A 26,671-nucleotide genomic window follows, 5' to 3' on the forward strand; every position below is an offset into this window, starting at 1 on the left:
TACTTAGAAGGGTGCCTTCTCACTCTCCCAGGGAAGTCCGAGTCTCAAATTAATTGGCAGGAGGAGCGGTAGCTACTCAGCTTGTCACAATGGACCGGCCTTAGTTGCCTCTTAACGAGACTCCCACTCCATTTGGATGACTTAAATACATCTGGGTTTTATGTTATTTTTCTGAGTAGATGTCATAGAAGCAACGACTCATTTAAAAAGGATCTGATTTCAAGAGCTGTACTTGCAAACTAATTGGATTACACAGTTCCCTCTGCGGTACTCTGGATCACACAAAACAAAAAAGAAATTGCAGGGGGAAAAAACAATGTGTATTGTAGCTATCTGGAAGTCCTTTATCGTTGAACTGCATTACAAAATGCTAGGCTCTAAGTTACTCAAAGGTGTCATTCAAATGTCTTGCTATGGACTCGAAAACCTCAGTGACGTTTCCAGCTAGAAAACATGGTGAGGTACAGTAGATGCTGTTCTCGTGGAAGAAAGGAATTGGCAGCTTGGTTACTGCCCAGGAAGTCACACAGAAACCAAGGCCCACTTGAGTAATCATCACCCGAGTGTTAACATTAAAAGGAGGTACCATATTGCCGGATATCCACACAGATCTGGTCCACGCCGGCTGTCCCGTTGGTCTGGGGCGACTTGATAACTTCGCAAGTTGACCAGATGTTGTAGAACATGAACACCGGCACCGCAGAGAAACCAAACACGCCCAGCCAGGCCACTCCCAGCACGTACGTGAGGAAGACGAACTGAGCCAAAAATGAACAGGAAGATGGGTCACTGGCCCTGGCCAGGCTCCCCCAGAGACACATCAGGTCCTCCCTTAACACGAACATGAGACCTTGAGGCCCTCCCGCATGGGGGTCTTTCTAAACATCAGCTTGAAGAGCTGAGAGCACTTCCCTCAGTCCTTCTCTGAAAGAACTTGTATTGTACAGGAGAGGCAGGGCTTCTGGGAGCAACGGTTATCCCACCACCCCTCTGAAAAGGAGCTTCACTAGTTCTATGACCCTGCAAAATTACCAAAAGCATCAGCCATTTGAACCATTATGAAAGGTTTAAAACAGCTTTGAACCTCATCTTAATGCACAGGGAATCTGATGAAATTCTCATTTCCCTCTAGTTTCTTTCGTCTTTAAAATTCACAGCAGCTCCACGAGCAAAGCAACAGCTCAGGAAAAATTTGTGCTCACCCACACGTTGCCACAGGCGTTTTCAGGGAGAATATAATCATATTGCTTTCCTTTCTTCATACCCTTCCGCCCTGACTACCAATTTTCAGACAACTTTGAAAGGCTGCTTCAAAACCATTGTGGTATTTACATTTTCAGAATGTGCGCCCACAGAGTGTGTGGGTGTGGGTTTGGAATTCAAGTTTGACTTTTATATTTTTAAGCCCAGCTGAAGACCTTGAACATTCCAACTTTCCGTGGTACTGGCAATACCTGGATGATTCCAGGAAGGTCCAAGGTCGGGCTCAGAGTCACTGCCTCCTGTTGGTCACCCAAGCAAACTGTAAGAGCAAGTCCCCTTCCCATTCTTTCCAAGGACATTGATTTACCCTCTGCTAGCAATTTCATTTCTAAACTCATGCAAAGCCGCCACTTTCTTTTACTTACCCTTCAAAATAATACTGATCTTCTAACAACACAACAGAGCTTTGGAAAAGTGCTGCAGAGGGCAGGCCTGGCACGCACAACCCTAGAGAGAGCCCTTCCTGTAATGGCCGCCTCCAGCCCTGACAACAGGGAGGGACTTCCGGTGAACATGGCCCAGCTCTGTTAGATCCTTGTGGGGAGGTATCTAGAGCTCACTTGGCTTCTCCGCCTCCTGCAACTGTCTGTGCTTAGCATGTTGCTGTGGCCATTAGCAGTGACCTACCCTTCTGGCTGGGCACTTTCAAGGAGCCCCTTGACTTTTCAACAGAACCACAGTATTGGAGGCCACAGGTAGCAGAGGGTAATGGGGCTGGACAGCCACAGTCTCCAGCACAATCTCCAGTAGTATTTTTTTTTTTCACTTTTTGGGTCACACCCGGCGATGCACAGCGGTTACTCCTGGCTCTGCACTCAAGAGTTACTCTTGGCGGTTGCTCAGGGGACCATATGGGATGCTGGGAATCAAACCCAGGTCGGCCGCATGCAAGGCAAACACCCTACCCAGTGTGCTATTGCTCCAGCCCCTCTCCAGTACTCTTTACCATCCACCATTCTTTAATATTTGCTAAAAGGCAAACGAATGCAAATTCAATTGTCAAGAAATTGGAAAATTACATGAGTGTGTATCAGTTCAATCTATCCACAGGAGCAGGGGAGAGATGTTTAGGGCAGATGAGGAAACTAATGTAGCAATGTGGTGAGGGGTGAATGTAAGTTTTGCCTCCAAGTCCCCTAGGACACGCAGCCACTGCAGTTCTGGGGCCCCTGGAGCATACCAAAACATACCACAGCTCAGGCCAAACATGTGGTCTGTGGTAGTGGCTGATGGAATCCCCTGCCCCGGTAGCGACTGAGCTGCCAGTGCTCTGCACACCCTTGCGTTCGTTACTGTTTCCCCTATGTGCCCCAGTATTGTTTTTGAGTTGCCTTCTTCCCTACAAAATTTATTTTGGGGGGCAGTGCCCGAACAGAACTTAGACGTGCTCTTTACCGTGGGGCCATATCCCCAGCCCTCTGTGAAAGTTCCCATTTGCTCGAACCACATAGAGCTTTCTTGTATTGTCCTGCACGGCAGCCTTATCAACATCTTTGCGGCTGGGTATTTCTGAGTCATCTACTCTCGTGTGCGGTGAGCAACACCAGAGTGCAACCCGTTTCCTCTTTGGAATTTTAGAGCTGGAGAGGGTCAAACCCAGAACGAATGAAATCTTTCAACAGCTGCTTTCAGCTCAGAAGGTTATTTCTTTTAAGAACATAGTTTTCTTAGAGGAACTCGAATGCCACTCAAGGGGGCCTGGGACTTGGAGGAGGCCTGCTAGCACTCGACCCCAGGAAAGCAGGCAGAGCCTAGAGGGGCAAGGCAGTTTAGGGGGCTAAGATCTCCCTTGGTACAGGGCCTTAGGGTCTCTCAAATTATCAAAACCCTTTGGGGGAGTTCCTTCTGGGAACCCTACGATCTTCCTTGACTTTCTGACAATTCTTCTCTGGCTCCACCACCCCCAACCCAAGGCCCCTTCTTTTCCTCAGGTCCCCTTCTTCCCCAAACCTCAAAGTGAGTGCCTTCCTGAACGTTACTTCCGCACACACAACCCTGTCATCTCTAGCCTCCATGTCCCCAGAAGCCTCAGCTCTCTGCACTTTCCTCCTCAGCCTGGCTCTCGGAGCCTTTCTGACCTGGTTCCCTGCCATGTGGTTGCCAGATTGGGCTAGCTCCAAGGCTGGTGGGCCTGGTCCTTTCCAGGGTTCAGGTCTGCACTTGGAGGCAGTGCCTCAGGCACATGCCCACTGCAGTCCCGAGGCTGTCCAGCAAATGGTCAGACTCAGCAGGAACCAAGATCTGGTGTATTAACTGAAAACTGGGAAGACTTATGGCTTGGGCCTGAGGCCAACCACACAGAGGCATGCCCAGCCACCGTCTTGGACTCACCATGCCACTGATGCAACGGCCACAGGCAGTGGTTTTGAATTCTCCGTGCAGCTCCTTCACGGCGCTCGTGGTGTAGAAGCCTTCAGCCAGCAGGATGATTCCGTACAGGAAGAAGAAGGATGCAATTCCATAGATAACATACTGCATCAGCTGGATCCTGTGGAAAGAAGGCATCCAGTGAAAGTCAAGGCATCACAGAGAGCTGCCATGGTTTTCAGACCTCTAGGAGGAAGAACCTGGGGGTGATGGCTTCTGTGGCTCATGGGATACTCTGGGCCAACACCAAGAGCCCTGGCACCAGGGACGAGCCCAGCTGTAATCTTTTCACACTGGCAAGTTCTCTTTTGGCAGGTAAGCAGAAACAAGCCTGGATGCACCCCAGTGTACCGAGCCACTGGCAGAAACTGAACTCCTGTCCAAAGGACAATGTGATTTTGGGTAGGGGTGCAGTGTGGTCATGTACTTCGAAGGGGTGCAGTTTGGTCATGTACTTTGAAATTGTACCCCTAAGTCATCCCATCCTGTAAACCAATGTCACCACAATCAAAAATTAAAAAACAAAGGACAAGATGTCCTTTCCACCCTATCAAAATGCCATCCTATTGAGCTGGTGCTGAGTGGCATTCCGATAAAAGCCCTAAGCGTGTACTAAGGGCTGCTTGAATTCAGGAGCAACCTGGGCAGATGATTTTGCTTTGGCATTCTTGCTCCCAAAGTGCTAATATGGCGGGTAAGTTTGAGATTCAGAAAAAATTCACTCACAACTAGTTTTGTCCTATGAAGGCCACCAGAGGCCCAGATGACTTTGACCTTTCATTGGTATCATCTGGTACTGGGGCCTTCTTCCCAGAGGTCTAGGGAGAAGCCTGGAAACGGAGACTTCCTAAAGCTTCCTGGGAGTTTGAGACGTCAAGGATCCAAGAATGAGAAGGCAGAGATTTTAGCTAACGCCCAGGAATTGGCCTTTTCAGGATTGGGGCATGCCCTGGGGTCTGTGCTCCTGCCAGAGATCATAGATCTCAAACTGTTCCTATGGACTTGGGGTAGGTCCTCGGAAAGATTTCTACTGTTACAGGGGCAGTCACTTCCACGAACAATAGATGGCACCGTTCTCTGGGAGCAACTGGTCACCTTGCCACAGCCTCCACAGCTAGTGTGATGAGTGGCCATCCAGGGTGGGTGGCACCCCCTGCACTCCTTCCCTTTTTCTTTTCCCATGTGCCTTTTTTCTATTTGTGGGTAGTGAGCTCCAGGATGGCATCAGTTTTCAGCCAGGAGAGCATATTTCAGTCTTTTCCAGAACTTAGGGTACTTGCAGTTCCAATCCACCCATTCAGGGAAACAGATACTCACACTTCGCTCAACAGGGCATGGTCACTGGCATTGGTGGAGAAGTGTTGCTCAAGAATCGCCACAGTACCCGCAAGAGCCACATGCCCACAGCCACAGAACAAGGCGACTCCAGAGAAGCAGAGGATGGTGGCCACCAGGGAGGCATATGGGACTCCTCCCAGACACTTGATGCAGCACTCAAAGCAACCTGAACCCAAGGAGAGAAGATGCAGCTGTCAGGGGTCTGTGGGACTCAGGACCACCTCTTCTAGCAGAGAAGGCACTCCTTTCCCTCCTCCCACACATGCTTTGTGGCCAACAGCTCAACCTCCCAAAGGCCGGGGGGTGGGGGGAAGTTGTCATCTCCCATTCTGATGGCCAGGACCCGGAGGCTCCAAGTCGGACTGTAACTTGCTCAGAGTCTAGAAGGGTAACGAGTGGCAGAGCAACTGATAACAACTTATGGAAGATGTCACAGTTCTAGAGCTTTCTGATTGTGAGTTGCAGGGGCGCGGTCATCCCTACTCAAGTGACAATGAGGAGCAGCCATTCCAGTGAGGGTCAAAAGAGAGGACACCAGGGAAGCAGCGCTTCTGTGAAGAAAGAGAGTCAAATTCCACAAATTTCAATTTTGGGGGGTTTCAAGTACACCTATTTCTGTAGTGACCCATGGTTTCCTCTGAGCCTTTGACCTACTGGGCAACCAGAAGAATCAAATACAGTCATTATATGTGGTTGGGTTCCAAAAACTAACAATTTTTGGAAAGGTGCTGGGTACTTTGGTCCTCAGGTACAGTTACCAAGTTCCACTCAGTTGGGTCCACTCAAATTCATTCAAATTCATATCAGAAATTACCTTGACCTTTAAATAAAAATATCACCCCCATCCCAGGAAGCACCCTCCCTTAATTCACAGTCCCTTTCCACCTCCTCCTCCCAGCTTCCATCTGCCCCCTTCCCCAACATATGTTCAGAGTAAGATCCCAGATCTGGTGAGTGACATTCAAGTAGTCAAAGAGGGGGAGGGAAACAGAAGAAACAAAAAAGACAAAATGAGCATCCATGGAGTGAAATGAAGGAGAGCGAGCCACAATTCACTCTTCCCTTAGGAAGAGTCAGACTAAATTCTTTAAAGGCAGATTTTTCTTGAGATGTCCATATACAGCCCTCTCCCCCAGGAGAAAGCCAGATAACATTTTCAACTGGAGGCATTTTTTTTCAGTGGAAGAGAGCTGGTCTCGGGATAGGCTCTCCTGGCCTCCCTTTCCATTTATATCATCCAGTTGTACAAAAGAAAAGTGGGGTGTGAACACATCCTGATGTTAAACCACAGTCAAGAGCATTTCATGACTCCAAGGTAAGCACTTTGCATCATGTCACTGCCCCTGCCGAAATAGTCTGTTCCAGTGGCCAGACAATGGCCAGCTAGCAGGAAGCATTGGAGAAGTGTTTTCCCTCTTGATGAACAATCCCATTCTCAACTAACATTTGCTTAAACCCACCATATGAGGCAACCACAAACTCATTGCCAGATTTCTCATCAGTCCATTGGAAAATAAAAAAGATCTGCTAAGGCTTCACGCAGAGCCCTCTCCCTGAAAAGGACTTATGGGATACAGAATTGCATAGGGTTCACACTCACTAGCAAGCTAGCAAGTGTCGTTAGGAGCCTGGGATAATACAGATCTGTGAACAAGGAGGAATATTCCACATTATTTGTGGTGTCACCTGGAGGCTGTGGTCAAAAGTATGTAGGAAAGGAGCCAAAATTCTCTCCAGTCTCCAAACCAAGAGAAATAAAAACTCCCAGTCTCAGCAGGATCCACAACATAAAGAGCAACAGGTATATATATGCTGTGTCAGCCACACCACCCCTATTATATGTCCTTGATGATTATATGACCAAGATGCGTGCCCAATTCCCTGGCTAACTGTGACATCTGGTCCTAAGTGGATAGAGACATGTGGCCTGGGGACTGTTCTGTCCCACATGGTAGCCACTAGAACATATGGTAGACTTATTAAAAATTCAGGCAGGGATTCAGTTCCTTGGCGACATTGGCCATATCCTTCATACATAACAGCCACATATGCTAGTGTGTTGGACCAGGTAGACAGAAAGTTTGATCACTGCAAAACACTGCTTTGGAAGACACATTTTGACTTGTCACACATTGGATTTCATATAATGTAAGCAAAGCTTTGATTTTGATTTTGAACTTCATCAATTTAGTACTTTTTGAACACTGGGTGTTAAGCACTGTGCTTGGCACTGCAGATATAAATATGAACTAAGAGGGCTTGGGGCTTTTGTTTCTGGTCTCCAAGGAGAACACTGTCATGCCGCGACATCCAGGTAACAGTTATAGTACAGGAGAATCAGGGTTCAGATGTAGACTTTGCGGTCCCAGATGGGTGTGGAGAGAGGAGGAGAGAAGAAACATCATGTCTACTGGAGATGGGTCAGAAAAAGCTTTCAACAGAAAGATGTAGTATGCAAAATACACAAACAGAATTTTGTTTCTGTATATTTGGGTTACGTATCTATTAATAAACTCATATCCTTTCTCATCATTTGAAGTTGGGGTTAGATGTTATGGCAGAGCACACTTGCCCTCCAACATAGAACACATCATTCCAAATCCACAGTGGCCACTTCAAAGCACATGTCTTTTCATCCAAAGAGCTACAGCATTGTGCTGCTTTCTAAAGAAATATCAGAGCTGTTCCCTGGCTCAGAAAGATAAATGAGCCTAGTTGAATGCTCCTCAGCCCCACACTTGCTGCTAGAACAAAGCTGAAGTTTCCCTATAATTTATCTTTCAAGGATTTCAAGTACCCCACCCTATGAGTCTAGTTTTATTATCACAGGCATCACCAGGGATGCATGATTTGGCGGGGGGGGGGGGGGGGAGTCACATCAATGGATTACATTCTCTATGCAGATACAGGTGCTCTGATGTTTGTAGTTGATGGTTTTACTTGAGGCTGTAAGAACTCTGTTATCAGTTAGTGTTCCACATGCACAGATAAAACTTATCTTAAGACTTCACTGGCAAATGTGAGTAAAAGTTTGTGGAATACAACATGGGAAAAATCTCTGGAGAACAATAGCTGGATACAGAACTTATCTGGCTTTGTTGACCAGCTATCTGCTGGATACAATTGCCTAAGTATCCAACTATCTACAGATAGATCTGTCCCTTCTGGGCCATCAATGTCAGAAGCTATCTCTATCCACAGTATGAAAGATAACACTGGGAAGTTTGGTCATATGTCACACAATATGTCAGATAAACCAAAAATACTGTCCAGTGTTAGTGAAAAAAGATCCGAATGCAATCCCAACCAATGAAATCAATACTGTTAATACCCTTGCATAAACAGTATTTATGACTTAACATGTGGGTATGCATGTGATAGAGGTGGCAGTGGAGTTCAGGTTTGCCTGATGGCATGTGGCCTGTGCAGTCTCATGGAACTTTACTTGTTTTATTTTTTTAATTTTTTAGCTCTACTTGTTTTAAAGCTCTGCCATTGTCATCTTGAAATTCTTGATACTTTTTAAACAAGAATGTCTGGATTTTCATTTTCCAATGGGCCAGGAAATTATGGAACCAACCTTGACTGTATTTATATGGAAGGATCTCCTTATATGCACATAGAAGCATTTTTGTCTCATTTTAGTATTAGAAATACAGCCTAGAATGGCAAACATTGCCTTGCCTAACATATTCTCCTAAGTACGGCAACCATCTAACGCTGTATGAAGGGACAAGCAATGTTCTACGTTGAATGACTTCTTCATTCTGAAACAGAACAGTAATTACTCACTGTGGTATCCATCATAGAGTCAAAGCTTAATTCTCTTAAGTCAGCAAACTGCTCCTAGACAAAGGTTTTATAAGGAGTGTTTTATTGGAACACAGTTATACCTGTTCATTTACAAATTGCACAGTTGATTTTTGCCCTACAATCAGAGTTGAAGTCCAAAATATTATGCACTATTTACACAGAATTTTGCTGCATCATAAAAACTGGACAAATCCATGAAAGAGTGCTCTTCAAGTTATTAGATATCAGACTATAATGAACCATCCATTGCTAATGAGTCAATTATTAAAATCTGTACTCATCAAAATCAAAGGACCGGTATTGTTCCATAGCTCATTTCAAAGAAGCAGTTAACAAATGCTCATAGGAAGATTGCTTTCCACTTCCTCAAATGAGAGAAAGGTTTCCCAAGAACCCTATTTTATGAGCACCTCGGTACTGGAGTGTCAGAGAGCACTAGTTTAATGGAAGCCATCAGTTACTCAGTGAGACAGCTATAGGTGAGGATGACGGCATTAAGAAGAGGGAACAGCTGTTCCCTCATTCCAATTCATTCATTAGTGAACAGTCAATGCTCACAAGTTTGTCTCTGAGGTCCTATGCTTTGAGTTTGGCACTGGGGACTTGACTAAAAGCTACCATGAGTTAAGAGGAGCACGGTCTACATGGTAATGGAGTTTACAGTCTACAGGACAAATGGGCAAGAACAGATGGCTTCAAAATTAGAGTTCATTTTGTAAAGGGAGAGAAGATGGGTTATATAGCATGCTCCTAACAGCAGCAACAAAAACCCCGTGGAAAAAGCAGGCTGCTTTCCTGAGCCTGGAAGAAGATAGAACAGAGAGAACAGTTGTGAAGGGAGTGTGGAGAGGCCAGGAACGCAGGAAGGCTTCCTCAGAGCTAGAGCTCTCAGAGCTTTCTCAGCTGCCTGAAGGAATCTGGACTTTATCCTCAGAACTACGTGAAAGCAGTGAACATTTCTTTTCTGGGGGTGTTTGGACCACACCTCTCAGTGCAGAGGGGTTACTGTCAGGCTGTTCTCAGGGGACTATGTGGTGCCAGGGATCAGACCAGGGTCAGCCATATACAAGGCAAGCATGCGTTAATTCCTTTTCCACCTTGCTAGTCCCCCCCCGCTGAGCATTTTAAACCACAACATGGCTTTGCACAAGCTTGCCCTGGCTGATGTGAAGGGATCTAGTTGATATGCAAATGAGTAGGTACCCACTGCAATGACACAGCACAAAAATTAATACCTCTGAGATGTGGAAATGTCAAACGGGTATGATTCAGTGTGGATTGTGGTAGTGGGGCTGGATTGCCCCGCGTGGGTGCCAAGGATGCATGAGGCCTGGCCTATATAATTGAATGAGCACTGTGTTTTTCCCAGAGCTCCAGGGTTGATCAGAAGAGGGTTAGATTTTAAGGACAAAGACGTTGGTTTGTGGACATGTGGAATTAGAGTGGGTTGGGTGTCACGCTGAGGGCGGGACCCCTGCAGGTGATTGATAGAGAGGTCTGTAGCTCAAAGGAGCCCGAGATAGATGCGGTAGCTTTTATCGGAGAACAGTAAAAACTTTCAGAGGTCAAGAAAAGATCTGAGTAGAACATGTATCAGCTGAACGCGCTGTGGACTCTTTGATCTGAGCACCGTCGGTATGGAACTTGAGAGAAATGCAGACTTTTGGGTCCCACCGAAGACCAGCAGAATTAGAAATAACATTTTAATAGCTCCTCTGGGGGGCGATTTGTGCACACAAGATTTGAAAAGCCCATTTCTGGGCCCCAGTCCCATTTACCCAGGTGCAAGTGGGGTAATCTGAGTCCGTTGGAGGAGCCTGCTTTTATATCCAGTTGTGTTTGTGATTTCTCCCTAAGAGGTGGTCCTCAGACTTGACCATAATGCCCTGCCCACTGGTAAATCAAACAGTAAGTTCCAGGGGCTGCAACAAAGAAAGCCAAAGTGGTCCCAGCTATCCAGCTGCCTGGAAAAGAGTATAACTAGGGTGATTTTTCTGCATAATGTTAACCTCAGAATTTGCCACAAGGAAAATTGCTATGGTGCCATGCTTAGGGTCAGGAGGGCAGTCCCCGAGGGCAGGGTGCTGAGTGTGTTCTCCAAAGGTCGTGACGCTTTGACTCTGCTGTTCCCTAACTGAAAAATCACAGACTGACCAGCTGAAGAGTTTGTGCTTAGTATCAGCATAGCTTCCCGTTGCCAAAGTCCATGCTGCTTCTAAGATGGGTGCTTTCCCCAGAGATGCTTCCAAAGAAATCCACAGATTGGGTTTGCCCAAGCTTCTAACCAGCAATTACAATATCAGTTCATGCGAACCAGAAAAGACAATGAAAGCATTTATGGTAGGACTATGACCTGCTCATGTGAAAAAAAAAATCAATGCTACACTTTGGGACACATTCTACTAACAATTCCCAACATTTCACCAACCCCAAGCCTCTGTTAGGTTAATAATATCTTAAGCCTTCATTTAGATAGCCTCATTCTGTGGCCAAAGAGAGTTTTAGGCATTGAGTCACACAAAAACTCCTGTGTCTATGCGCCTAATGGTTTAAATATAAACCACACAGTAGGGAGAAGTACGCACCAATGCCACTAACTTTCAAAGGCCACTTGTCTTGAGCGTCTTTAGAACCTTTTGTGCGGAACAACAGAATAAAACGTGTTTTGTCCTTGGCCTTGTGGATGGCCGTTGCCATGGCTATGAGTTCATAACGGCTCAGTGATTTGCCCCAAGTTGTCTGTGATCCAGGATGCAGATTTACTGCTGGCAGAAGAGGGCCAACAGGAACAAGGTCTCAGAATCTTCCCCTAGGATGAATGGAACACCCCCCAACACGTTCAAACACACAATGCTCTCTGAACCTCCCGCTTCCTCGATACTTTACTGATTATTGACGAGCCACCAAGTGACAAAGAAAGGGAGAAGTGACCAAGTTTGGTGACTTGAGAACAACCATCAAGTAGGAAAAGGAGGTGGAGAGAGCCCTATGAAGAGGAGCAAAAGTGCATGTTGATCTCTCTGATTGTCTAAGAAAACAGAGTTCAATGCTGGTGACTGTGCCCCCAGGGATATTCAGCAGTGTCTAGAGACAACTGCAGGAGCAGTTGCTACTGGTATCTAGTGGGCAGAGACCAGGGTGCTGTTTAAGATTCTATAGGCTATGGAGCAGTTGCACCATGCCACATACTACATATCCATTGAGAAAGGCTGGGACTCAATGCCAACTGTGCCAGTGTTAGTCACTTCCTCTAAGATCAGAGCATACAGTCCTGGCCTGGTGCTGCCAAATTCTTAATTTTTCTTAAATATTAAAATAAAAAGTCTAACCTTGTTTTATTCTTTATTTGCTGTGAGGGTGCAGGGGTAAGACCCAGGGCATCAGACATGCAAAGCAAGGGCTCTACCACTGAGCCACATCCCTGATGTTAACTTTGATTTAAAAATTATAAAATGGGGGCTGGAGCAACAGTACAACAGGATGCTTGCATTGTACACAGCCAACCTGGGTTCAATCCCAAGCAGCACGTGTCATATCCCTGAGCACCACAAGGAAAGATCTCTAAGTGCAGAGCTATGAGTAAGCCCTGAGCACTATCTACTAGGTCCAACTCTTTCCATAACAGCACAAAATGTTTCTTTCACATTTGTCCAGTAAAGATGCCAATGTGTTGGCATCAGGCAGGGGCACGACAAGTGAGCAAAGCAGCAGCACATGCCTAATACCACATACTTGTAGGAAACAATCAGAATAGAAAAGACAGGTCCAGAGAACTGGAACAGCTTGATACAGTAAAGATCCTATTTTTTTCTGAGATCTCAGCATATATATATATATATATATATATATATACGTATATATATATATATATCTTTAAGATTCTGTCTGATGCAAAATGCATCCATGCCAGACTATGATGATTTGCCTTAATTTTTGTGAGAGAGTTACCAGCTCAACTAGCACCATACGTTTTTTGATGTTGTGTTTTGTGGAACCATTTTTTCTTGAAGAAATGACTGACAAGCTATGGTTATTCAGACTTAGGTATTTGGCATTTTTCTCAAAGTAAATCAAGCTACCTTGAAGTTGAATACAACTGATAATATTGATCTCCTCCAGTATCTGCAAGTATAACACTCAAATTTAGTATGATTTGATAGGTTCTATGGGATTCTCAAAACTATTTTCATGCAAATTAATGATATTAGCATTTTCAAGCCCTCAGAAGAACCTTCTACTTTGGATTGCAGAGTAAATCTGTATCTATTGCCAATCAAGTTTTCTAAACTTGTACCTACTGTAACGAGCATATCAACTTCCTTATATTTAACAGAATCCTTAGTGAAACTGGTGGTAATATTAAAAAGTGTAATGGTATTCTGATAACATGTGTTAATATTTGGAGCATCTGTACAATTCAGAGAACCAATATTTTCCAAATTTGTGATGTTACATAATCATTTTTGAATATAGAGCCAATCAAAATGCAACATACAGAGCAGACTTTTAATGGAATAAAGAAGAAAAAGTTCACTAATGTGGTTTCAGATCACACATTACAAATAATCTTAAAGAATTCACCTCTTGCTGAAATGTTATACGTTATTAAGGAAGAATTCCACAAATATATTAAAAAGTCATAAAAAGCACTCCTTCCAGGGTTGTAGAGATAATATAAAGGGTAAGACACTTGCCTTGCATGTAACCGACATGGGTTCGATCCCCAGCATCCTCTTGGCTCCCTGAGCCCTGTCAGGAGCAATTCCAGGTACAGAGCCAGGAGTAAGCCCTGAGCACCACCAGGTGTGACCAAAAAAACTAAATTAAACACTCCCCCCACATCTACACATCTGTGAGAGATTGAGTTTTCTTTGAGGAAAATCAGCAAACTGAGAACATCTATATACTTCCACATAAAGATGCCTTTGAATGAATGTAGAGACAAACATAAAAAGCCAGGTATTGCATCCAGAAAGATAGCTCGTTGGATTAGAGCATATATTCTTTGTGTATAGGAGTGTCAAGTTTGATTCCTGGCAATGCAAAATTCCCTGAGCAGCTCCAGTAGTAACTCCCAAGCACCCTGCCAGGTGTGACTCCCGTCCCCCCAAAAAAAAGAACCTAAATGTCTAATAGTAAGGAAATATTTAAAATGTATAAAACATCACAACTCTTCTCTATTAAGTTTACATTTGTAACAGTTACCTTACCTAAACATTGTCTATGTTCATGTGTAATGGGTTTGCTATATTTGGGGGTGTAAGGAATCAAACCTAGGGCATCATCTATGTGAAAATTATGTCCTCTGCTACGGAGCCATATCCTCAGCGCTATTATTATTTTAAATAACAAATTTATTCTACAAAACTGCCAGTTGTACCTTCTAAAATGGGAAACATTTGCAGATATAAATGTTTACCATTATATTTAAAGCTTTGGGGGCTTCCAGTTAAGTGTAAAGACACTTGAATCATGGACATAACACATCAGCAAGGCATTGCGAAATTAGAGCTGAAATGAAATGATAGGTTGCTTTTAGTTTTCTCTCTCTTAAATTTTGGGTCACACCCAGCAGTGCTCAGGGCTTACTCCAGACCCTGTCCTCAGGGATCCTTTCTGATAGTCTTCAGGGGACCATATGTGGTGCTGGGAATCAAATGTAAGGCAAGTGTATTAATCCCTGTACTGTCTTTCAATCCTCAGTTCTCTCTTGAACATTTTAGTCCTTGACATAAAAGTTAAACTATTAAGAATGTGAAAACTGTTTGTAATGAGATAGGGGGAAGTGCTTTTCTGCAGATTCTTTTACAAATTTGTCCTAAAGCCTGTTACATAAGGCATTTTCATTTCTGTGGCATGCTGTAAGACTGTTAAAATAGATTAGCCTCTAACACTGGCAATATGGCAAGAGCAGTAGAACATAAGCAATTATAGAAAACTAAAGATGCATTCACATGACCGAGAATAAACAAACTCAAGAAACAGACACTTGTTAGTCTCTTCCTTGCCCTTTTGTGGGAACTGGCTTGGGTTTTCCCAAAGACCATGTGAATGCATGCATATGTGTGCATGTGCGTGCGTGCATGTGTGTTCTTAGTAGTGGGGAAGTGAAGAACCAGGAAGTTGAGGGTAAGTAACTCAAATTTTAGATGCCATAGAATTTTAAGAGCGTAGAGAGCTGTAGGGTCTAGAACCTAGGCAAAGAGAGTTCAAGCAATTTAAGTTTCTCAGTGTTAAGCTTTAGTAGCACTCAGCCTTGACTATCTGGGTGAAGTGCATAAGGTTTGCTGAATCCAAAGAGTGTCTATGAGTTGAGCTGGCCTTGGTTAGGAGGCTATGGGGAAGATGTGTATATGTGGGCAGTCATGTGGACAGGCGAAAAAGGAGTGGGGGTCCTTTGGTCAGGCGGACAAAGGCATGAGACAAGGGGAGAGCTCAGTGCTGCCAAGTTTCTAAACAATACCAGAGCATAGCATGGGAGAAGACAGAGGCAGGTGGGGCCCTCCTCAAGCCATCCCGCAGCCCATGGACACTATGCAGGCGGGGAGAGCAGATGGAGGTGTGGGAGCCGGTGAGTGGCACCATCTGTGGTGGCTCAGCTGGTATGGGGCAGGATGAAAGTCCATCCTGCACCTTGCTGCAACACTGGAGTTTGGAGTGGGATGGAGCTGTGTGAGTTCCAGTCAGAGAGCACAGAGCATCTTCAACGCAGGCAAGAAGAATGAACAACACACCGAGCTGGGAGTCACTGAGCCGTCACTGTCACATGACACGTGGTCGAAATGACTGGGGAGAGAATGTACGTAAACACACTCTGATCAGGGCCATTTTAGAAAACTGGAGCTAATCCTGGAAGCCAGAGCCTGGAAGGGGGAGCTGAGTGCCCTCCCCAAGTAGGCAGTGAGGTCGGTGACCATGTCCCCACCAGGCTCCCGGGACTGGCTTCCTGAGCGTAGTACCCAACAGCTCCCCCTAAGGAAATACAGCTCCAGAATATAAATTACACCTCAACAAAGGCTTAAAATATGTTTTGCTAACTTCAATTTTTGTGGGAGACATTAGTCATTTTAAAAGGTCGCAAGTCCCTTTGAGGAACTAAGGGTTGGTAACAGAAGGCAGGAGCCATGTCAGCTTGGGAAGGTCGGGCTAGGGGCACAGAGATGGGGCTGCAAACTTGCAGGCTCCCATGGACCCTTGGTTAGAGGATCTCTCTGGTTGGGCATAATGGCCAGAAGGCAGATGTGGGAAAGACTGGGCCAGGCCTGGGGAGGGAGGGGCAGAGGGCCAGGGAAAACACCGGCCCTTCAGGGACTAGCAAGGGGGCAGGAAGTGAGCTTAGGGGGAGAAAAGGAAGGGGATGGAGTTAAGTATTCCTGCTGCTCCATGCAGGTTCATCCCTATTTTATTTCAAGGTGGAAGAAGTGCTACGTGTGCTACAGGCTGTATGGACACCAATCCATAGGTTCCCGCTTACTGGCTTGGGTGACACAGGCTCTCAAAAGACACATTTCCCTTCAGAAAATGCTAGAAAATGATAGAATGTTCCAGACCTGCTATGCTGTCCATGTCCGAAACCAACTTAAAATCTGACACAAGGCTGCTCCACATAGTATTCGTCATTGAGAGCCAGTTTCCTGACTCTGACTTGAAGTGGGTCCAGCACTGTTTGGGGACCATCAGCACGATTAGCTTTTGGGGCTCACACTCCGTGGAGGCAGGGGAACTGTCACGTGCATTGTAGGATATTGGGCCACATCTCTGGCCTCCTTCCACAGGATGCCTTGCCCTTCTGCAGTTGGGACAAGCCAAAATGCCATCAGATGGCACCTGGAGTCCCCTGAAGAGAAAACTCCCCCAATTGGCGGGTGGTGACTTGACTCAGCTGCAGAGCACTTGCCTTTCATATGTGATGCCCTGGATCCAGTTCCTGGCCCTACAAAACAAAAACCAAACCAAAAAAAAACCTCCCATGATTGGAAACCTCTGCCAAATACTGGCTCTCAACCTGGGCTGCATATGGGACTGGGGAGAGCTTTCAAAAATATCACTGCCTGCCCCCCACCCTCCACCCAGATGACTCTTCTATGACACACAGGTGAACAACTTCATACTAGAGAAGAAACTTCATTCATCCCACAAATCTCCCCAGTTACAGTTTCTTCCAATATATTTATATGTGTCTTAGAGCTTTTATTAATGAGGAATCTGTAGGGTCTTTTCTATAGAAAAAAACAAACAAAACTATTTTCTTTTTTGGAGCCTGTGGTACCAAAGACTTCAATCAGCCTTTCAACTGTTCACGAATACCCACTTCACAAATACCCAGATTGCTGTGCAGCTCAGAATGCACCTAGACCTGTCTGGTCCAGGAAACCAGCCTTGCACACAATCACCTCTAAAGGTACACAAAGTCATAGAAAGCCCCCCACGTCGTGAGTGCTAAGATAAAGTGACAGTTACCCCAGAGTATTACCCTGTGCTTCTGTGTTTTTGGCACTCAGCCAGGTCAAAGCATGCGGCATGAGTTGACTGCCCACGGGAGGCATTTAGCTCTTCAACTTGGGGATGAGGTGAGGTTGGTGCAAGTTAAAGGGCAACTGCCTTAAAGAGAGAAGACAGAGCCTAAGGGGCAAAAGATAAGATTCCATTTTGAAATGGTTTTACAGCTTGTGATTCCCACCCCCTGATACTCACCCCATGGAATGCCCCTCCTTGAGTGTGAACTGTGACTAGTCACTTCCTTCTAATGTCTATTTTGTTTTGTTTTGTTTGGGGGTCACACCTGACGATGCTCAGGGGTTACTCCTTGCTCTGCACTCAGGAATCACCCCTGGCAGTGCTCAGGGAACCATATGAAATGATGGGGATTAAACTTGCATTGTCCATGTGCATGCTACACTATTGCATGCTACACTACCTGCTGTACTATTGCACCCCTCCTAACATCTAGAATGTGGCAAAAGTCATGAGATATTACTCCTTGGACAGCTGTCCATCGTCTGATTTGTGCCTCGCTCACACATCCTGTCCCTCTGGCTGGCACACTCCCTACCCCATTACTCACACCCCCCCTCCGTGATGAAGCCATATGGCATATCAGGAGGGACCTACAGGAGGATCCACATGGCAAATAATGAAATCCAGTCTTGGGTCAATAGCTGGTGTGGAATGGAGGCTCTCAGTACAACAGTGTACGAGGCACTGAGTCCTGCCAACAACCACAGGAGCGATGGTGAAATAGATACTTCCACAGTTTGACCTTCTGATGAGGTTATTCTCCATCATTGTTTTCAATGCAGCCTCATTAGAGACCTGGAGATAGTTAAGCCTACCAAGACTCCTGAGCCATAGAAAGAGATAAACGAGGCCGTGGCTCATAGCCACTACTTTTTGTGAACTTGGCATATGCAACAACAGAGCTAAACAGAGACTCACCTCTGCTGCCAAGATATAGGTCTTCAATTGAATCCTTTTTTTTTTTTGCTCACAGAGGTCACACTCAAAAATTCTGGGAATGAGAGACAGTTTGGTGCTTGGGGACGAAAAGTGTCACTGCTCGTATCATTGGGGAGCAGATGTTGGAGAAGCATATAGTCTACCACCTGACTGATTTCCCCCAACTCTTTATGCACAAAGAAGCAATGATAGTATAGAAACAGTAAAAGCAATTTGCTTCAAATTCAGTAGCACTATATCCTATGTATATGGTTTTGGGCATTGACATGGTTAATTATGAACACAAATTGCTTTTGACTTTCCAGATGATGTTTTTTTCAGAAGGTGTTTTGAACTGAAATGTTATTTTACCATTGTTAATGGGGAGCTATTTTCTTACCCATTTCTGATCCTTTCTATATAGAGCAGAGGTGGCCAAACTTGAGTGTATGTTTGAATTACTCGGGAGCGTATCAAAACACAACATGTTCTTGGGCCCCAGCCAGGGACCTCAAGAGGTGAGTGGGGTCCAGGAATCTGACTATTTCACCAACAACATCAGAGAACGAGACTTCAAAAGCTCACTTTAAGAAGTGACCTCGATATTACCTTTAGTAAAAAGATAAACAATCTTTTGCATATCACAGAAAATAAGACTTACTAAAGTGTTCTGGATTAAGAGATGGCAACAGCTCAATGCATCTGCTTTCACGATAGGGTTTGTTATAGGAGCAAGGACCCAAAAGAAGACAGTAGGGGTGAGCTTCCAGAAAGAACTCAGAAAACATCTGAAAATATCCAGAACTTGAGTCAAAAATCTATGAGCTAGATTTTAGCCACCACAAGGATCAAGGATTCTGAGGACTGGTGAGATGAAGGGTAGGGATTTCTGCTGGAGATTTTAGGAAACTGAGTGAAGGACAGGGTTTTAGGTATTACTCATCAGAGGTGGGTTGAATTTGCAAAATGTGCCAATAACACACTATTCTGAGCTAAGGATGGGCAGTCCCCGCGCCCCCCCCCCCCGTAAAGGGCTGGACAACAAATACTCTTGGTTTCGTAGGGCACGGGGTTCCAGCTATCAGCTGCTTCAACCTCTGTTGAAGCTCACAGGCAACCACAATCCATAAGTGGATGGGTTGGCTAGTGTCAATAAAACCTTATTTATGAAATGCAATGGGTGGCACCACTGGGCTGGTGTCAATCAAGTCCTCACAGAAAGCTGCATGGACTCCACTTACTGCTTTGGGAAGCAGCACAAAATCCTAACAGTTGTTCTAAGGTCACGGAAAGGCTTGCTTTGGCCCCATGCCCTCTCCTACCAGCCTGCCATTACACCCGCGGAGTTATTCCACAGGGTGAAACCACTGTCCACAGAAGCTTCCAGATTAAAATCAAGCATGAGAAAGCCCCACCTATCGAACTAACGCACTTGCCACCCCCAGAGCTTTCTGTTCAGTGTAAGTGACATTTACCTAGGCATGTCAAAAAGTGCAAACTTGACAGCAGGTCACTGAGTACTGATTAGTGGCCCAAATGGACACAGCTGGGACAGGGGACCTCTATCTTGAAGTCCCACCAGGTAGTTCTGAGGGTGGCAAAGATTTCAAATCCAAATGAATTTTCATGAACTCTAGCTGCAGGCATATAACAGCAGAGGCTCATGAAGCAAAGGCCAGATGTCACCATTCCCAAAGGACTGAAAATCGTCGCTTTGAACAATCCACTTTGCTGTCCCTAAACACAGGTGTTGTGCCAGATAGAAAATTCCAGTTCAACACAATCGATTTGTTTTTCCTCTTTGTTTTCTGTGTCTGCCTACGCCGAGCTGAGGAACAGACATAAGAGCCAAAGGCCAGTGTGTTCAATCTATCACAGAGGGAGTGAGCCAGTTACATAACCAAGTGCTAATCACACACAGACTGTATAGCTGTGCATGCATAAACAATGAAGAAACTCCATACATGTGGCACAGAAATGTCTCTGGTAAACAAGCCAACTGCCAACTGCTCTCTACAGTACTTTTTTAGGGGGTGGTGGTGGGGGAGTTTGAAAATGGGAGATGGCTTGAAATAGAAATAGTTGATAGATATGTGGCAGAAAACTCTTTCCAACCCTCTGAAATGGCAGCACGTGGATCTGAGCTAGAAGCAGCTCATGCTGTGTCCACACTTTCCGTCCATTTACTCAGAAACCATCTGAGGAGCTGGGGGTTCCCAGACCTCCCTCGGTTTTGGTTATCTAAACAAAAGAAGCATCTTCGAACAGGCTGGACAGAGAGACGTGGCCACCACGTCGAAACGACAACACTGAGCATGCGGGAGAGCTCACCATGGATGAAGACCCGAGTGATCCAGAGAAGATGGAGGCCTTCCCCCAGGAACGCAGTTCAGGTGGGCTGGGGAGAGTAACACCCAGGAACAATGGCTGCATCTCTTGCCACAGTGTCACTCAGAGGAGTGGGTCCCCGAGAGAGAAGTCCCAGGCTCAGCCCAGGGAGACGAAGGACAAACACTGGGGCTCTCCAGGAGCCATCAGTCTTCTTGGGTCACATGTGCACAGAGCCAGCGTGACACAGATTGCCACGGCTGTCCCTCCCATCAGGGCCGTGCTTCCTGCTCAGAATCCAGTCTCAACAATGGAAATCCCCACACTTGGATTTCCTGATAAACTGCTGTCTAAATGCCGGGATTGCCCTTTGCTCTCACACACCTCCTGGCATGATCTCTGGCCGTTTTAACACAGATTCAGAGCAATTCCGAGTTGGGAGGGAGGGTTGTTTATTGCACCCCTCACCTGTCAGACTCAGTCCTGGCTTGTGGACCAGCCAGCACTACGCAAGCCATTCTTGCTCCGGAAGCAAACAGCCCTTGTAGGTCATACCATCTTGTCTGAGTCTATTAAAGAAAGAGGTGCTTTTTGTAGCTCTCTCAAAGGCTTTTCTCCTAGCACCCTGGGCCACAGGAGGCAGACCTCTCACTCTTTCTGCGCCATCCCACATTCCTCTGCACCAAGGTTTTCAACAAAGGCCTTAGAGCAGGCAAGAGGAAAGAATGAAAGGTCATGGTCCTGGCAGCCCCCATGACTCAGGCTGGGATGAGCACAGCTACTACACTGGCCCCTTTATAGGAGCCGAAGAATACATAGCTTAAGCCATTCTCCTGTCTTTTCCAAAGATCCAAAGGTTCTCAATGTCTTGGCCACGAGTTTAATTCTTCAGTGCCTCTAACCCAGTGCCTTGTCTGTGAAACGTGAATGTCTTTGGGGCCCACATACACAGACACAGATTGTGCTGTGCTAATGACCTCGCTTGGATGAAAAGACAGACATTCTCAGGTCCTCTGAAGGCCATCCCGCATTCTCCCTGGCGACCAGGTTCTCTGGGATCCTAAAGTGACTATTGCACTGGGGCTCAATATACCATCAAAATGAAGCTCAGCCTTAATGCTTCCTCCTGCCACTACCTCAGCTTCAGACCTCAGGTTCCCAGGGAGCATGGGTGACAGCCTTATTCTTCTAGCCTGGCAAATGGGTTCGCATCAGCCAGGTTGGCAAAAGACAAACATCGAAAGGAAGTTCAAAATGAACCATAAGCCTCTGTTATACAGGGCTGAAGCGATAGTACAGTGGCTAGGGTGTTTGCCTTGCACATGGCGTACCCGGGTTCGATCCCCGGCATCCCATATGGTACCCCCAGCAACACCAGGAGTGATTCCTGAGTGCAGAGCCAGGAGTATGCCCTCATCACTGCTGGGCGTAACCCCAAAACAAAACCAAACAAAATAAAGTAAATGACTTGTGTTTTTTTTTTAAAAAAAAAAACTCTGGTACACAGGGAGAAGATGAGTCAGAGTAACCCACCTGGTGAATAACTTCCACCATGAAGGCTGTAGGAGGTACCAGGAAAGACTCAGTGAGCAGGACTAAGATAGCGATACAAGCTGGTGCCTTCTCCACGGATGAGTTCAAGAGATTTCATCTTTGGGGTGCAGAGGAAAGCCTCTTACAAAGGGAGATTTCTCTTTTTAGTTGCAAATGTCTCTTACCCAAGGGCTCCCTCTACTCAATTTTCAGACCTCTCCTCAGAAACAATGGTTAGGCCAAGGAGATAGATTCGGGGGTACAAAACTCCCCAAACTAGCATTGTAGGAGATGGCTCGCTGGGCCATCTATCTTGGATTTCCTGTAGGCCCTGAGAAGATGTGGCTATTAGCTGGCTACAGAAGTTAAAAAAGAAAAGAAAAAGAGAAACAGATGGTGAATGATGAGCTCTCCAAGTCCTAAGCATGTCACTGCCTGGGAAGTTACACCAAAAAGAAAAGCAAGAAAAGATCAAAACAGACGGAACTAGGCCCCCCTTGACCTTGAAAACTGGGGGAGGGAGAAGTGGGCGGTCGCTCCAGGATCTGCAGGCTCAGCGAGGCGTTTTCCTTTGGCAACGCTTTCCTGGTCAGCCTACATCACCCCCACCCCCAGGAACTGAGAACTCTGGGGAGGGGGAAGACACAAGAGCCATATGGAATTCTCTATTTTTTCCCTCATACCATCTGGTTTGGGATCTAAGTACAGAATGGCAACTGCATGGGTTTAGTAGCCAACAAAGTCTCCAGGCAACTCAGGAGGCAGTCACATGGCTGGGTCGCCCCCCTGGGCTACAGTTTTCAGACTTTGCTAGCAAGTTCTCAGCACCTAGCTGCCCCCCGCCCCACACATTAGTGGGCCCCTGGTTGGTGCCATGGAAGTGGATTTTCCCCTGTGATTGCAGGCACACAGTGAGTTCCAAGGATGGGAGGATGGAGGCAGCTTCCAGATCTGGGAAGTTGAGGCTAGAAACCAAGGCCAGTGACACTGCTTCTCCCATTCCAACAACAACCCACTTGATGACGGGATTCACCCTCGCAGTCAACAATTCCTCGCACCCCCAGCAACAAGAAATGAGTGGAGATTTATAGTTTCCCCTCACGTCATTTCAGAATTCCCCAAACTCCAAAAATCAAGGAATTTGGGGAGAAGGGTGGCGGCGAACTTATCTGGCAATGAAACCTGGTCTAGTCAGAATATAACCTGCCCTGAGACCCAACCTGAAGAGACAGCGGTTGCCCCAGACTTCATCTATCTGTCTCCAGATTTCCAGAAAGATCCAAATGCTGAACCTGCCCCAGACAGTCTGTGGGATTGGAGAGCACAACACAATGGTCCAAGTTATCTGCAAAAACCCACCTTGATTTAGAAACAAATTTGACCCAGAGGGGCTGGAGTGGTAGCACAGTGGGTAGGGTGTTTACCTTGCATGCGGCCGACCTGGGTTCGATTCCCAGCATCCCATATGGTCCCCCGAGCACCGCCAGGAGTAATTCCTGAGTTCAGAACCAGGAATAACCCCTGTGCATTGCCGGGTATGATCCCCCCAAAATTTCTGACCCAGAGCTTTCGGAAAACAAATTAAGTTTTGTATTCTTTTTAGCTACACTGTTGCCCAGCATGCCTGTATTCAAGTGCTTGGTTGTGGGTCCAAAGCCCAAAATTTTATTAAAGTGCTCCTTTAACTGCTCAGCAAATGGAAAATTCTCTTCAGTGTTCTCTCTGGACTGATTTGGGTGCAGAGAAAGAGTACTCTACTGGCACCAGAAGGGAGACTCATAAAAATTGCTATCTTGAGACTGGTACTGTGGGTAGGATGTTTGCCTTGCACAAGGAGGACCTGGTTTGATCACTGTCACCGGATATGACCTCCCAAGTCCCACCAGAAGTGATCCCTGAGCACAGAGCCAGGATTATGCCCTCATCACTGCTGGGTGTAACCCAAAACCCACAAACAAAAATGCATGTTTTAAGTGTATAATGCAGCAGTTTCAAGCAAATTTACATACTGTGCTACTATTACCATGCTCTATTTTAAAACTACCTCCTGGGGCCCAAGTGAAAAATACAGTGGCTAGGGCACGTGCTTTGCACATGACTGACCTAGGTTCTATCCCTGCCAGTCCATATGGTCTCTGGAGCACTTTAGGAGTGATCCCTAGTTGCAGAGCCAGGAGTAAGTCCTGAGTACCAGCAGGTAGGCCCAAAACAAAAAAAAGAGTAATAAAAACACCCCCAAAGACTCCTTCCCTTCTCACCCTTCATTTATGGAGTTGACAATCCCAGACATTTCCTATCAGTAGAATCCAACAGTGCTTTGTCTCATATCTGGCTTCCTTAACTCCACATTATATTTTCCAGGTTCATCAATGTGATTACATTGAATAAACACCCCATTCGTTTTTATGGCTGATTAGCATTCCATTGTATGGTGAGACACTAAGGTCGAGTATTAAAACTCAAGATGTCAGAACCCCCCTCTTCGAGGATCTAAGAATAGCAATGCCTCTCTCATCCCCATTGCTGACCAGAGGCACAGGAACCCCCTGAGGAATGCATAAGTCAAGGTGTAGAGCTCAATTCACAGTCAGATTGCATGAAAAGTCACCTGAAAGCAGAGACAAGGTTTTAAAAGAAAACGTTTTGTGTGAAATTGATGGTAAGTGTTTGGACGATTCAATTCAAAGGCTGTCTGATACCTCAGGACAACCCTTTCTGGCACTCTAGGTTCTATACTGCCACTAGGATTTATTCCTGGAAAACATACCTGTTTGGGTGAAATGACACTACTGGTTTAAGCAAAATCTAAACTGATTGTTGTGTAGATTTCGCCCAGCATCATTGTCTTATATACAGATTTTAAGTAACCCGAAATCTCTGGGTGTTGGCTAACTGGTCGAAGTATTAATAAGACTCAGAGAATGTTGAAAATGTGGAGGATGAATTTGCATATTTCTTACTCAATATCCTCCCCCTCTAGTCTCTGAAGTGGCCAATGTACGATTCCCCCAGACCCAGTACTGAGTGGCCCCGAGAGCCCGTGTTCCTCAGGAGCAGGAACCTGGAAAGCAGATCCGGGACCTACCTGATGGGGTTGAGGACCAGTAAGCCATCCTCCTTTCACGGGCTTTGATTTTTCCTTTGCAAAGGTCATGGCTGATGTTCAAAACAGAGAGGTGCAAATCAGGGGGGCTGGGGAGACACTTTTGGGGAAGGGGCTCATGGTACTCTCTGAGCCAAGGCTCCCCAAGTGTCCTGGCCCAGTTCTTGGCCCCATGCTGGATGCGTGTGGCTCCCTCCCCTGCCCCATTACTGGTTCAGACACTGGAAATTTCATGGTTAACCCAAAGACGTATCTCATTGTACACTGCTCCCTTAAAGAAGAGGAAGTGAGGGGGAAGAGGAGGGAGGAGGGAGAAGAGAGGCGAAAGATGGGGTGGAATGGAGAGGAGGAGAGAAAAACAAAGATGGATTAAAAAATTTTAAAGGGCTGAGTCTACCCACGCCCCTGTGAACAAATTAATGCATCAAGCAAAACATAAAATATCACCAAACTGAAAGAACCATTACAAATAGTAAAGATAACAGTTGACTTGCTATTAGAAGTCACCCCGAGGCTGTATTTACCTGGACTGCTCAAGGGGCTAGCCCTGTCCCCCAGGGTTGGCACAGGATGGTACTGGTGTTTCTTTGAGCCTGGGTACATCCAGTGGTACCTGCCAATTTCCATTTCAGCTCTGCTGTTCACTGCCAATTTCAGGTGGCAAAGAGTCAGTGTATCTATCTCCAGCAAAGATTCGATATCAGCATTTTAATTTATTCTTTACCATATAGTTAAAGGAAATGGAGAGTTTAAAAATATGCTATGGAAAATGCAACCTTTCAGCATCATCTTCTCAGCTCGGTCTGATCATTGGCGTCGCCTTCTCCACTTGAAGTTTATGAAAATGACCAGACCTGCCTTTTATTTCCTCATTTTGGCATCTCCCCCAACCCTCCTTATAGAAAGCTCATTGAAGCAGATAGTATTTATGATGGATACCTAGCTTCTCACAATATTTTTCCTTAGTATATTTTGTTTCCAAACCAGCAGCAGTTGCATAAGCAAAGGCAGATACAGACTTGAGCTTACAATGGTGCCCGGTTCCACTCTTGCAAATCTGGCAAGGAACCTCATACCCTGCTGAAACTTGGGTGAAACTCTTGTCCTCTCACTGGTATGTGCATTTGTCTCTGTCACCTCCTCTTAAATCAGTAGCTCAGCAATTTGAATGTTCTGGATTCAATCTCGTTCCAATGATCTCCCAGTATTTTCCAAACAGAGGCTGCTGGTCCTGGCACCACGGCTTACACCCCCTGCCACGTTAACAAGTGGGGGTTCAGATTCCTATCTGGCAATGACTTTACTTTTTACTTCTTAATGGATGGGAAAGAGAAACACCACATTTGCTTGATAGTATTAGTTAAATTAAAACCTTGAAATCTTGAAGCCCAGTTTCCGTGGTCACAAAGACCAATGTATGCTTGAGAATCCCAGAAGAAGGGATTCCATCCCCTGGGGTGACACAGATACCTAGGGATAAAAAACCAACTC

At 45.8% G+C, this 26,671-nt stretch overlaps 1 protein-coding gene across 5 annotated transcripts in view; it reads right to left on the reverse strand.

The window, feature by feature from the left end:
- Positions 1-26,671, reverse strand: part of GPM6B (glycoprotein M6B) — a 153,138-nt gene that overhangs the window by 7,870 nt on the left and 118,597 nt on the right. For 3 of the 5 annotated variants that reach the window (XM_055119942.1, XM_004612194.3, XM_055119943.1), the window contains exons 2-4: positions 4,948-5,134; positions 3,595-3,751; positions 587-758 (exon numbers count right to left, since the gene is read on the reverse strand). In XM_055119942.1, the coding sequence (XP_054975917.1) occupies positions 587-758; positions 3,595-3,751; positions 4,948-5,134 (516 nt within the window). Of the gene's footprint in view, positions 1-586; positions 759-3,594; positions 3,752-4,947; positions 5,135-25,704; positions 25,825-26,671 lie in introns of all 5 variants that reach the window. The other 2 variants (XM_004612191.3, XM_004612192.3) reach the window with 1 other exon arrangement.

The sequence above is a fragment of the Sorex araneus genome, chromosome X, assembly GCF_027595985.1.
Source record: "Sorex araneus isolate mSorAra2 chromosome X, mSorAra2.pri, whole genome shotgun sequence".
Taxonomy (NCBI): Eukaryota; Metazoa; Chordata; class Mammalia; order Eulipotyphla; family Soricidae; genus Sorex; species Sorex araneus.